Here is a 13,937-nt window from a genome sequence, read left to right on the forward strand (position 1 = left end):
GGGGATGTGGTACGGTACAGAGTGAATGGAGGATGTGGTACGGTACAGAGTGAATGGAGGAAGGGGGGGTGTGGTACGGTACAGAGTAAATGGAGGAAGGGGGGATGTGGTACGGTACAGAGTGAATGGAGGAAGGGGGGGTGTGGTACGGTACAGAGTGAATGGAGGATGTGGTACGGTACAGAGTGAATGGAGGAAGGGGGGGGTGTGGTACGGTACAGAGTGAAGGGGGGAAGGGGGGGGGTGTGGTACGGTACAGAGTGAAGGGGGGGATGTGGTACGGTACAGAGTGAATGGAGGAAGGGGGGGATGTGGTACGGTACAGAGTGAATGGAGGATGTGGTACGGTACAGAGTGAATGGAGGAAGGGGGGGTGTGGTACGGTACAGAGTGAAGGGGGGAAGGGGGGGGGTGTGGTACGGTACAGAGTGAAGGGGGGGATGTGGTACGGTACAGAGTGAATGGAGGAAGGGGGGGATGTGGTACGGTACAGAGTGAATGGAGGATGTGGTACGGTACAGAGTGAATGGAGGAAGGGGGGGTGTGGTACGATACAGAGTGAATGGAGGAAGGGGGGGGTGTGGTACAGTACAGAGTGAAGGGGGGGATGTGGTACGGTACAGAGTGAATGGAGGAAGGGGAGGATGTGGTACGGTACAGAGTGAATGGAGGAAGGGGGGGTGTGGTACGGTACAGAGTGAATGGAGGAAGGGGGGGGTGTGGTACAGTACAGAGTGAATGGAGGAAGGGGGGGTGTGGTACGGTACAGAGTGAATGGAGGAAGGGGGGGTGTGGTACGTTACAGAGTGAATGGAGGATGTGGTACGGTACAGAGTAAATGGAGGAAGGGGGGGATGTGGTACGGTACAGAGTAAATGGAGGAAGGGGGGGTGTGGTACGTTACAGAGTGAATGGAGGAAGGGGGGGATGTGGTACGGTACAGAGTGAAGGGGGGGATGTGGTACGGTACAGAGTAAATGGAGGAAGGGGGGGATGTGGTACGGTGCAGAGTGAATGGAGGAAGGGGGGGATGTGGTACGGTACAGAGTAAATGGAGGAAGGGGGGGATGTGGTACGGTACAGAGTAAATGGAGGAAGGGGGGGATGTGGTACGGTACAGAGTGAATGGAGGAAGGGGGGGATGTGGTACGGTACAGAGTGAAGGGGGGGATGTGGTACGGTGCAGAGTAAATGGAGGAAGGGGGGGATGTGGTACGGTGCAGAGTAAATGGAGGAAGGGGGGGATGTGGTACGGTACAGAGTGAAGGGGGGGATGTGGTACGGTACAGAGTGAATGGAGGAAGGGGGGGATGTGGTACGGTACAGAGTAAATGGAGGAAGGGGGGGATGTGGTACGGTACAGAGTGAAGGGGGGGATGTGGTACGGTGCAGAGTAAATGGAGGAAGGGGGGGATGTGGTACGGTACAGAGTAAATGGAGGAAGGGGGGGATGTGATACGGTACAGAGTGAATGGAGGAAGGGGGGATGTGGTACGGTACAGAGTGAATGGAGGAAGGGGGGATGTGGTACAGAGTGAACGATTGGGTGCAGTACGAAGAGGACAGGACACTCAATGAAACAATGCAATAGCTACAGTATACAGTATCTTACCTAATAGTAGGCCCTTATATGTTTCCAACAACTGACTTTGTTTTAATGCAAATGTTTGAATTAATCTATGTTTTCTGTACTGTAGGTTGGTCCTTTACTGAATATGATGATCCAGGGCCGATATGACCAGGGATTCAGCTAGAGGTACTGCCGCAGAGCTGTTGCCAAACTGCTGCTTGTGTGTGCGTTAAGTACACACGCCTGATTTGTGTGTATGTAGGCGAGCATGTGTGTACGTATACGTGTGTGCACATTCGGACTGTCAAGCTAGCAGTGCATGGCAACACTGAGTCACCTTGAGAGACTTGGCCAATCACACTTTCTGCTCTGCTTTGATTGTTTGGGAACCATAGTCATCGCAACTTCAACCACCAGTGGGAAGACAATAGTGGATGGACAGATTAGCCATGGACACCCACATGCAGTATGCTGTCAGAGTGATACTCAGTTGATGAACTGTGTAAACTACATAATGTAGAGTTGTGGTATTTGTGTGTGAGTCAAGTCATTTGCAGCCGTGTAGGTATCAAAGAATAACCCCAAAATACCCTCAAGGTGGAAGTTGCCCCAAATTAATCGCTGATGCAGGGTAAGATATTAGACATTTTATCATCGCAGCCAATAGGATTGGGGTTGGGATAATCTGATCCTAGATCTGTAGTTGGAGGCAATTTCTACCTTGAGCACTTGAACCACTAAAGAGTGTGTGTTGGGTGATTTGTTACATCTGAGTCGTAACCAACCTGAAACTCCCATCCTCTATTCAACCCTGCCTCCTGTCATTACAGTTTGTAACCATAGCAACACAACTGTAGCTTGATTTATTAAATACGAATAGCTCCCCTCAGATATAACATACACTCACCGGACAGTTTATTAGGCACAATCTGAATTCTTCGGGGCATTCTACAAGGTGTCGGAAACGTTCCACTGGGATGTTGGTTCCTGTTGAGCCGATGGCGTGACGCAGTTGCTGCAGATTGGACGGCGGTACATTGATGCTGTGAAACAGCCCGTTCCATCTCATCCCATAGATGCTCTATAGGGTTGAGGTCTGGGGACTGTGCAGGTACCTCAAATAAACTGAACTCACTGTCATGTTCCAGGTGATGTTTTTCCACTCCTCAATTGTCCAGTGTTGGTTATCACGTGCCTACTGGAGCCGCTTCTTGGACCTGCTTGTTTTTAGCTGATAGTAGTGGAACCTGGTGTGGTCCTCTGCTGCAATAGCCCATAGTTGTGCATTCCTAGATGTACTGCACCGTTATTTGTCTGTTTGTGGCCCGCCTGTTAGCTTGCACGAATCTTGCCATTTCCTTCGACTTCTCATGAACGAGCTGTTTTCGCTCACAGGACTGCTGCTGACTGGATGATTTTTGTTTGTCGCGCCATTCTTGGTCAATTCTAGACACTGTTGTGCGTGAAATGCCCAGGAAGGCGGCCTTTCTGAGATACTGGATCCGGCACGCCTGGCACCAACAATCATACCCTGCTCGAAGTCGCTGATCTCACTTGTTTTGCCCATTCTAAAATTCAATCAAACAGTAGCTGGATGCCTCTGTCTGCCTGCTTTATATAGCAAGCCATGGCCACGTGACTCACTGTCTGTAGGAGCGATCAATATTTGTGAATTGGGTGGTGTACCTAATAAACGGTCCGATGAGTGTATCAACTGAATACATTTCTAGTACCTAAAGTAGGCCTATTTATTTTGTGACAAACTTCTAAATGAATTTGCTGCACGTTCACCCTGAAAGAGATGAGTCATATTTTGGTTATTCTGTTGATTTAATTGTTGACTGTCAGTCAGTAAGCTGACTTGTTTCTGTATGGTATTACAGTTTTTGGGAGCAATCAGCGAAAAACAAGTTATATTGTGTTTTATAAACACTGAAAGAGCGCTTGATTCTGTGATTGCCTGTACTTGATTTATTTAATTTAAATGATTGCTGAACATTTCTATGTTATAAGTATGTTTTGTATGATGGTTTGTGTACATTTAGGCATAACTGATTTTCTGTTGGTGTGTTTTGAATTTGTTATGTTACAATGCATGGTACATTTTAAGTCAAGATTGAGGATGGGCTAAAAAGTATTTTAACTTATTCAATTGCAACTGCAAAGTAAAATAAGAATATAACAAGTGTGTGTGCATGCAACCACTCAGTGTGTGTCAGTAGAGTTGAATGATTGTTGTTATTGTGCCATTGTCAAGTGTTTCCAGTGAACACTTCACTTCAACAGGTGCAGTTTAGAGCACAGGACCGATTTTAAAGCACATATGGGTGGCATCCCAAATCGTACCCTTTCCCCTGTGGGCCCTGGTCAAAAGAGGTGTACTTTAAAGGGAATAGTGTGCCATTTGGGACTTAGTCCTAGTGCTGTGTTCCAAACCAGGTGTGTCCTTCAGGGTTGGGGCTGTTTTCATTTCAATTCAGTCAATTTAGGAAGTTAACAATTCTAATTTCAATTTTCCTCAAGGATTTTCTATGAGGAAAATTTAGAGTTGGAATTTGAATTTTAGTTTTCATTCCTTCAAATTGACCCAACCCTGGTGTCATAAAACCAATTAAGGTGGTTTCAAGTTAATGGGAGTAAATAAGTAAATTACAAGTAAACGATGTTCAAAAAGCTGTATGTGTGGGAATGGCTTTGGCAGTCATGACATTTTTTCAGCAGGTTATTGTCATGCAAAATAATGTTCATGAACACTTTTACCATCTCCGGGCCTCCATGCATACAAGCCGTTGATGCGCGCCTTTGGAACATCTACATTTAATTTTTTTTTAATAGTAAATAAATTTAATATACACCATCACAATAAAGCCATTTTTTATTTTAGTCAGTTCTAAAGAAATGTATTTCCGAAGAACAGAATATGACTTGGCCTACAGTATGTTATCTGGAAATGCTCCATGCCATAGGCTTGTTCATTTAGCTGACAAGATATACTTTTAAGTGCCGTGCCATTATTTCATATTATTTTATAGTAAGAAGAATATAATTGAGCTTTGCTAAATAACATAGAAAAGATATTTTTCCCATTCCGGAGCGAGTGCACATATGAAGTGGCTATGTTTAGCGTAAAAGTGATCATTTGAAACAGGTCCTATATCCTAGATTTAGAGTTATTTGGCAACTTTAGTTGTGAATGATGCAAACCTTATGAATCAAAACATATATGGCCTGCGTGATGCGACTATAGGCTATTGATGATTTGAGAGAGTCGCAAAAAAGTTTGCACGCTGTTCCTTGCCTCCTTGCCTCAGGTAAACTAGCTGTTCTTTCATCAAGTGATCATATTTTCACCCATCAGACTATTCTCAATTTAATCTTTACTAATATGTAAAATGAGTTTAGATTTAGAATGGCCCGTTATCAAATGGGCAGGGTTAAAAAGACACCATCTGTATGCACTCGAATTGCGAATGGAGGCCGGGCGCGTTCTCTCCGGTCTGTTTTTCAATCACGCTCTAGAAATGAATAAAAGAGAGGGTTGAGGAGATAGAAACGCACGGTGGTGAGATATTCTGTATAGCTAAAGGTAATGTGCCACACAATTAATTATGAAAACATATGTTAGGGGAGAGCAAAGTATGTTGTCACACTTTTCACGCTGTCTAACATTTACTGGGCACAATACGTCACAATGGTATAAATGTCATAGCAAATGAAAGGACGTCTTGGGCATATATTTTGCATTCATTACATCTTCATATCTTATTTCATTCAGTACGGAGTTGTCGACCGTTAAATAGAGAGTGTGAACTTGTGACAATTTGCCCAATCAGCTGGTAAATTGTCACCCTACGTCGGGTAAGTTGTCACATTGGATTATCAACAAATAATATATTGTGAAAATTCATTTTAATTTCAAAACCAAATTCAACTTCATTTAAGAACTTAAAATAAAAAACAATCATGCCTAGAGAATCTGGCAAATCATGCCTTTCAATCAAAACTATAATGCTGTCAGAGCACACATTAATTAAGTGACAAGACCACTTCACTTTGAACTTTGAAATCGAACTTTCTCTGGCGTGCACATAAACTCAGCAAAAAAAGAAGCTTCCCTTTTTCAGGACCCTGTCTTTCAAAGACAATTCGTAAAGATTCAAATAACTTCACAGATCTTTATTGTAAAGGGTTTAAACACTGTTTCCCATGCTTGTTCAATGAACCATAAACAATTAATGAACATGCACCTGTGGAACCGGTCGTTAAGACACTAACAGCTTACAGACTGTAGGCAATTAAGGTGACAGTTATGAAAACTTAGGACACTAAAGAGGCCTTTCTACTGACTTTGAAAAACACAGAAAGAAAGATGCCCAGGGTCCCTGCTCATCTGCGTGAACGTGCCTTAGGCATGCTGCAAGGAGGCATGAGGACTGCAGATGTGGCCAGGGCAATAAATTGCCATGTCCGTACTGTGAGACGCCTAAGACAGCGCTACAGGGAGACAGGACGGAAAGCTCATCGTCCTCGCAGTGGCAGACCACGTATAACAATACCTGCACAGGATCGGTACATCCGAACATCACACCTGCGAGACAGGTACAGGATGGCAACAACAACTGCCTGAGTTACACCAGGAACGCACAATCCCTCCATCAGTGCTCAGACTGTCCGCAATAGGCTGAGAGAGGCCGGACAGGGCTTGTAGGCCTGTTGTAAGGCAGGTCCTCACCAGACATCACTGGCAACAACGTCGCCTATGGGCACAAACAGATACTGTTTGGCCACACCAGATACTGACTGTTACTTTTGATTTTGATCCCCCCCCCTTTGTTCAGGGACACATTATTCAATTTCTGTTAGTCACATGTCTGTGGAACTTGTTCAGTTTGTCTCAGTTGTTGAATCTTGTTAAATCATACAAATATTTACACATGTTAAGTTTGCTGAAAATAAACGCAGTTGACAGTGAGGACATTTATTTTTTTGCTGAGTTTAGATCCACGGTAATTGTTGGAATCGGAATGGAATGAAATTCTGCAGATAACTTGCTTAAATGTTTAAAGTCTTAGCAAAACTCACTTGGTGTTTAAACACACTAATGTACAGTTTTGTAACAGCCTACATCCGTATCTGACTAATCAGACTCATCTTCAGAAACACAGTTCTGGCACACATACATTGCCTGGCCTGAGGTGCAAGCATTCTGGGCCCATTTGTTGCATCTCACACACTTCACCCAAGTCTCCTTTGGAAGGTTGTTTGAAATTAGCTCCACACAGATGAGGCAGAAGTACTCTTCATCTGATGATGACTGTTCTACAATATATATTTTTTTTAGCTGCCGCCTTGTTCTTTGCAGATCCACATTTTGAACTGGGCAGGTCTGTGTCTGAGCTCGTGCTAGGCTGGAATAGTGCTGGGGCCTGGCAGGGCTGGAATGGTGCTGGGGCCTGGCAGGGCTGGAATAGTGCTGGGGCCTGGCAGGGCTGGAATAGTGCTGGGGCCTGGCAGGGCTGGAATAGTGCTGGGGCCTGGCAGGGCTGGAATAGTGCTGGGGCCTGGCAGGGCTGGAATAGTGCTGGGGCCTGGTAGGGCTGGAATAGTGCTGGGGCCTGGCAGGGCTGGAATAGTGCTGGGGCCTGGCAGGGCTGGAATAGTGCTGGGGCCTGGCAGGGCTGGAATAGTGCTGGGGCCTGGTAGGGTTGGTGCTGGGGCCTGGTAGGGTTGGTGCTGGGGCCTGGTAGGGTTGGCTTCTGAATGGGGTGATCTGTAACGTAGGATGGCGCAATCTCGTTTTCCAGAAATACATCCCTGTTGTAAGGTTGTACCCCAGCCACCCTAAAGCCAGCCTGAATGTTCAAGGGTGTTGCAACCAGAGGATAGGCGATTGCAACAATCCCAGGAATGTCATAAATTGACGTTGTCTTCCTGGGATTGTTCCTCATCCAGGCATCACACGTGGTGTTGAAGTGCCTCTTTAGTGGCCTGTAGACAAACCTGTCTAAGGGTTGAAGCCGATGAGAGCAATGGGGTGGGAATGACAGCATAATTATGCCATTTTCTTTGGCATAATTGAGTCCATCAGTGGACAGATGAGACTTGTGGTTGTCCAAAAGGAACAAACAGGGCTTCTCCTTTGAGTACTTCGTATGCTCGACGAAATGTTTCAGGAAGTCAACAAAGTGCACATCTTTCATCCACCCAGAGGGATTTGCCCCTCCTTTGCTGCCAGTTGGCCCGTTTATCAGGAAATGATTGCGGAAGTTGACACGGGGAATATAAAATATGGAGGTATACTATTCCCTGTGGCTGAGACAGCACAGGCCAGTGTGACGAAGGTTCCCCTTTCAGCGGAGGTCAGTGACCCTACTTGTTTGAATCCACGTCTGCCCACCACTTTGCCAGGTTTATGTACAGTGGTCACCCCAGTTTCATCTACATTCCATATGTCTCCTGGTCCAAATGGTTATTTCTGTAGCACTTCTGCTACATTGTCGAAGAAAGCATTAACATTTTCTCTGTTGAAGCTACTTGCCCTGGCAAGGCTAGTTGCCTCTGGCTTTCTCAGCGACAGAGTTGGGTGCCGCTTTAAGAAGCCTGTAAACCACTCCAAGCTGGCCTTTTCTTTTTCTACTCACATTGGCGCGAACTTCAGCTGGTGTGCCACAGCAAACTGGTAGGCAAGTCTTCTGACTTCACTTGGCGACAGACCAAAATAAATGTCAGCTGACCTAGTAATATACTGAACAAGCTGCATCTCCAAATCAGGTGAGAAAACCTGCCGTGGCTTTGTATAGCCTACCACTGTTGATGGCTGTCTGACTTTCAACTTCTTCTCTGGTAAACTTTGACAATACCGAGTCAGAATACGGGAAATTATGGCAAAATCCTTCTCTGTACTCCTGATTGATTTGTTCTGCAACTTCACCTGCCTCATTGCCTTTAACATTATGCCAGGTGGTGTGCTGCCATTCTGTCTTTTATAATTTCTAACCATCTTTCCTTCCTTCCTTCCTTCCTTCCTTCAAAAACACATTTCCTCATTGCAATTACATATTCATTACAGGCTTATCATGCCCACCATCCCATCTACTATCCTTGTTGCCACAATGCAATTCATAACACTACTTCATACAGTGTAAAGAATTTAGAGGTGTGTGTGTGGATATACTGTCTGATACAGTAGGCATGTAGTGTGTTAGTAGACACACACACGCCAGAGCCTGTCTTGTGTAGTCCAGGGAAATGTCTGCTGCTCTAAACTATATGTATATATGATAATCCATTTACAGTAACATTTAATACTATTATCAGAGCTTAAACATTGTGATATTGTGTAATCACAATATCACAATGTTTTTTGAGCAAGTTCTATGTATACTGGGGCAAGTTGTCACCATGTGAAGACTTCCCCCAAGGTCATTTAGACAACTTGCCCCAAACTGACATGTTGGCTAAATCTCAAGGTTAGTTCAACATAGGACTGCAGCTAAAGTATCAAAAGACACGTTATTGTCTCTACTCAGTGCAAAATTATCATTTTGAACATTCATACCTAAAAGTTTTATTGCATAAAATGTAAAGTGCCAATTTTTTATTTTGAAGGGGAAAAATAAGGAACTTGTGCTCACCTCAGATTAGAGTAACCTTGACCACATGTGAACAGCAAGTTGACCATAGAACATGTAGTCACACAAAGTAGCTATTTGACAACTTACCTCGCTCTCCCCTACTACGCTATTCAGAATCAAATACACTATAATTGTAGGATAGCAGGAAGCCGCCCAGCACAATCAATGAACCAACAGCATCGCCTAGGGCTATACGTTCTCTCTCGGACTCATGGAAAGACATTTTGTAGTGTAGCTTAAGGTAACTAGTCCAACCCCGATGCATAATAATATAGTCCACACTCAAAGGGGATTACTCAATTTTGTTTAATTTTGGAGAATAGGCTAGACCAATTATGTACCAAAGACATCCTAAATCAGTTTTGTTTTATGGTTTTCTGCCATGTATAATATGCAGTAGGCTATGTATTGTATAAGGCACAATCATCATTTTTATTCCGTTTTTTTCAGGCTTGGTCTTATAAGCCCTAATATCCATATGGATGTTTTGAATTAATAATCACCATAGAAAGCGATGTCCATTTCAGGCTTTGCCACAACAACCATGTTTTCCACTCTGTTTCAACCTGCTGTTGAACTTCTTTCTTCAAATTGATCGATCACAGTGAGGTGAGTTTTAAAAGCATGACACTGTTTTGATGATAAGTGTTTGATGTGATTTTCAATTGCATTTGCATTGATATCAGAGTGGTTAGAGGGACAATAGAGCCCTGAGTACCAGGCCGTTAAGGACCTGATGGTAGTTAATGAGTTGGGTACTACCAAAGCATGTCCAGAGTGCCTAATAGGAGAATACCGTTACTCAACGGTCACGTGGAATTTTACTGCGTTCTTGACTGCTGGTGTGGCGATAATACGTCACTGCAACAGCCGTATAGTATGGAGGCCCTTCTGTGATTGGTAATGTGATGATTTTAAACTGCATCATATTAGTTTGTTATTAACAGTAATATACTAATAGTCTGGTTAAACCAGACTGACCATGGCTGTGCTCAATGGTGAACACAGCATTCACTAGGCTAATATACTAACAAATATGGAATGTGCCAAGCAGAATGTTCATGCCTTGTTTATATTTAGGCTAATATTCTGAGAGTGTGTAGCAAGGGAGTGTGTGCTTGATTGTTTATAGTATCAATATTGTTCATGAAAAATACTAGTTCAATGAAATGGTCTGTTAAGTAATTTTACAGTTAAGTCCCAGAGGTTAAATTGCTCTCACTGTGTCTTTGTTTCTCCTACCTGTACTTTGTGTGCCTAGCTCTGTTATGGCAGGGCTCAGGAAATCGCAAGAACAATGGATATCTTTTTTTTCTGTCTTTTCTAAAAAACAAATTTCAAAAATCTAAACATTGTTTTCTGGGTTCCTGCACTTGTATGATTTGAGTGTGTCTACTGTATTGTGCACTGATTTCTAAGTGACTCGAGTTCTATTGTTGTGCAAGTAGCTTTGAAATAAAATGTTCAACTTTATTGATCAAGCCCTTGTATCAGTCATCACAGCAGTTTGGTGTCAAATTCAAGTCTGTCATTGCAGAGATTCATTCTGAGGAAATGGACCAAAGGATACAGCTGAAGCACTGGGAAAATGTTATATAGTAATATCACAGTATTTTAAACCAGCAGTAATTTAAAGTAGTGAAAGGATGAACAAAACCCATAGGCTTTAATGTATAAATTAGGTTTGAGGGACGACTGGTGAAATCGGCTCTGTCTGATGATTGATTCTTCAACCACTTCAAACTTGCCAGGTTGATGTCTTCTGTATCCATAGGAAAGTACAATATCACCATCTGCTGGTCTGTATCTGTCCTACAGTCGGTGTGTTTGTCTTTTGTGTCAGACTGGATTCAAACCTGGGTCTTTGTGTGCCAGAAGCTTGTGTTAGGCGTTAGCTTGGGGAACTAACGCAAGTCTTCAAAAATTCACATGCTGATAATGTGCCATTTCCAGCTCCAGGTAGATTAAGATAAGGATATTAGATTGTGGACTGCCCCGAGTGACAAAAGATACCCAGGAGTTGCACGGCTCCAATTCCACATCTGCCCTGTCAGGCCAGCTTGGAAATTTTAATTTGACTGCCTGAAGGGAGATAGACACAAACAGATTACAAGCATACAGTACATGTACAAATACTCTCCATTCCAAAATAGAGAATATAAGAGATTATATTTCACACTTCAGTGGAGTTCTCAGATGCAAAATGGAATGTTTCCATCCCCAAAATTCCCAATGATAGTGAGGTTGTTTAACTATAAGTAAGGCTTAAAGGAGGTAGGCTTGGATTTGCTTGTCCAGAAATTACAGAGAGGGTTAGACATGGAGATCCTATAATTCACCATGAATCAGAGCAGGATCTCTATGATGCTAGAGTTCTCATAATACCTTATGTGTGTAGTAGAACAGGTGTAGAGGAGAACCACTAACGTCACTCTCTGGTCTCGCTCAGATGGAGACAGCACGCTGCCCTCTCGTCCTTGCTGTGCACCACCTCAGAGCAGGTGTGAGCCCCGATCCATACGGCCCGGCTCCGGCCTGTCAGTCGTTTCAACTCGCTCGCCAACGATATTCCTTTCCGCCGATCCTCGCGAGCTGGTCTGACACAGTCTTCACGCTGAGCTGTCTGAGGTTATTAAAGTTATGGCTAGTTACTCCAGAGAAATAACCCCAATATCGGTCATAACAAAATAGTGGGATTTGTTAGAATGAGACATTTGCTAACTGTTCTTTTGTTTGGGCTGGTCTTGCCATCCTAAACACAGCAAACATTTTTACAGAAACATATTTACAGTTACTGACAAATTAAAAACACATGGCCATGCAGGAAATCTAATACATTTGGCAATCAACAACAACTGAAGCTTCACACAGACACACACAATCACTTATATCCTCACCTCCTTTCCCTGAGCCTGCTCCCGGAGTCTGAGAATGAATTTCCCCTGACCCCTCCACCTCCCCTGGGCCTGGAATACACACTCCTGGTCCAGGAGGGTTCTCTGGGTGGGTTTGGCAGGGAGCCTGCGCCCCAGGGGCTCCTTGACCACCTCCTCTATCAGAATGTAGTCGCTGGCGTTGCCCGCAGACAGCAGGACGCTGGACTGTCTGGCTTTGCTCAGTGTCTGCGAGTGAAATGGAAATCAGGTAAAGGCATGATCTATCATTTCAACATCCTGCAACTCTGTTAAGCTAAGGGATGTAGTTAAGGAAAGGTAACCACGCCCAAATTCATAGGCTGAGCTTCATAGACTGATGCAAGGAATGACAGTCCATTTGATTCTCTAATCACACTGAACATCTAAAACATCAAGAGTGTGCCTGACTCCCATATACCTGTTGGATGAGGTCATTGGCTGTGATGTGTCGGGGAGCTCTGAGGGTCATCTGTGATTGGTCAGGAGACACTCCATGTACTTCCACCAGGAAGGAATCATCCTCCAGTCCACAGCTTACCTCCATCTCAGTATCTGTCTTCCCTTCATTCACAGGCTGAAACAAAGGTGAATAGTAAACTTATAGTTAAAGGTAGTGTTTTTTTACAGACATCAATAATAGTATAATTAATAATGGCAAAGAATGTCATAACTGGTGAATTCCACACCGACATTGAAAGGAACAGGGTCAGCTGCAGTTCAGCGGCCCCAGAGCAGTTTTGGGGGTTGAACAGGTTGAGTAGAGAAAATACCAAAATTATTAGAATTCTAGACTCTGAAGCAACAAAATGGGAAAACTGTGCAATAACTTTCTTACCTATTGAAAGTCATACATTTGATCATAAGAGAACGGAACAGTGATTTTGAGTAGGTTGGAATGCACCCAAACCTTTTCTCTCGTTTTGAGGCACACTCTGCCCAGGTAGCCTTCATTAGGGTTCCAGCTCTGAATGACCCTGAGTATCTCCTCCTCAGGCCTGATGGTCCTCTGCAGGAGAGGCTTTCGAGCCTCCCCCCTCTCCCGGGGCAATGCCACCCTCTCTTCCATCAGGAAGCAAGAAGAGAGGGAGAAGCGAGTGGAGGAGGAGAGGGATGGATGGATCTAGGTGGGAGAGAGATTAAGCATTATATTGTTGCAGTCACTTTTCTGAAATGAATCTCGAAGATCCAGATCATCTTTACCTCTCCCCCCTCAAAAATACATTCCCATAAGAGTTTCAGATACAATGGAGTTGCCCAAATGTGTAGAATGTGGAGGTACACTATATGGTGAAGTGAGAAGATGCAATGCTCACTCACATTGTGTAGGAGCTGGCTGGCAGTGGTCCTCTCACTCACACCCACCACTATGAAAGGCTCAGGCCCAGGGACTCCATGTACGGTGACCCTGTACTGCACAGCAGCCCTTCGCTCCTCTGTACTGAAGAGCTGGGACACACACACACACACACACAGCATGAGTTTAGGGGTAATGCAGGGCCGAATCAAAATCCTGCAGACTAACCGAGTTGCTGTCCAGGATATTAGTAGGAAAGAATCTGCACTACACATTCACTCACTAGACACAGTCCCTATACACTTCACTCAATATACTGTACACTACACACTATACACTCACCCGTGATGCAGGCTGTGAACCTGCTGCTCCACTGTCTTCAGTTCTATGGCTGTAGATGAACAGACTAGAGACTGGCAGGGCCTCGTTGTGCTGATTCCTCAGCTGCACATGTCTGTATCCTGCCACACACACACGTTTGGAAATAATTGCCACTGTTAGTATTGGGAATAAAATGCTCTCAT

The 13,937-nt window shown here is 44.2% G+C and overlaps 2 protein-coding genes across 2 annotated transcripts in view; one reads left to right on the forward strand and one right to left on the reverse strand.

The window, feature by feature from the left end:
* LOC129859115 (hypoxia-inducible factor 1-alpha inhibitor-like) overlaps nucleotides 1-10,677 on the forward strand; it is a 43,204-nt gene extending 32,527 nt beyond the window's left edge. Inside the window, exon 8 of the mRNA XM_055928507.1 lies at nucleotides 1,698-10,677. Coding sequence (XP_055784482.1) covers nucleotides 1,698-1,754 — 57 coding nt within the window. The 3' untranslated portion in view covers nucleotides 1,755-10,677. The remainder of the gene's footprint in view (nucleotides 1-1,697) is intronic.
* Nucleotides 10,670-13,937, reverse strand: part of LOC129859129 (1-phosphatidylinositol 4,5-bisphosphate phosphodiesterase epsilon-1-like) — a 39,823-nt gene continuing 36,555 nt past the window's right edge. Inside the window, exons 26-32 of the mRNA XM_055928520.1 lie at nucleotides 13,756-13,874; nucleotides 13,437-13,565; nucleotides 13,027-13,239; nucleotides 12,538-12,693; nucleotides 12,102-12,326; nucleotides 11,590-11,827; nucleotides 10,670-11,286 (exon numbers count right to left, since the gene is read on the reverse strand). Of these exons, the coding sequence (XP_055784495.1) occupies nucleotides 11,633-11,827; nucleotides 12,102-12,326; nucleotides 12,538-12,693; nucleotides 13,027-13,239; nucleotides 13,437-13,565; nucleotides 13,756-13,874 (1,037 nt within the window). The 3' untranslated portion in view covers nucleotides 10,670-11,286; nucleotides 11,590-11,632. The remainder of the gene's footprint in view (nucleotides 11,287-11,589; nucleotides 11,828-12,101; nucleotides 12,327-12,537; nucleotides 12,694-13,026; nucleotides 13,240-13,436; nucleotides 13,566-13,755; nucleotides 13,875-13,937) is intronic.

Source organism: Salvelinus fontinalis, chromosome 1 (assembly GCF_029448725.1).
Source record: "Salvelinus fontinalis isolate EN_2023a chromosome 1, ASM2944872v1, whole genome shotgun sequence".
NCBI classification, from domain to species: domain Eukaryota; kingdom Metazoa; phylum Chordata; class Actinopteri; order Salmoniformes; family Salmonidae; genus Salvelinus; species Salvelinus fontinalis.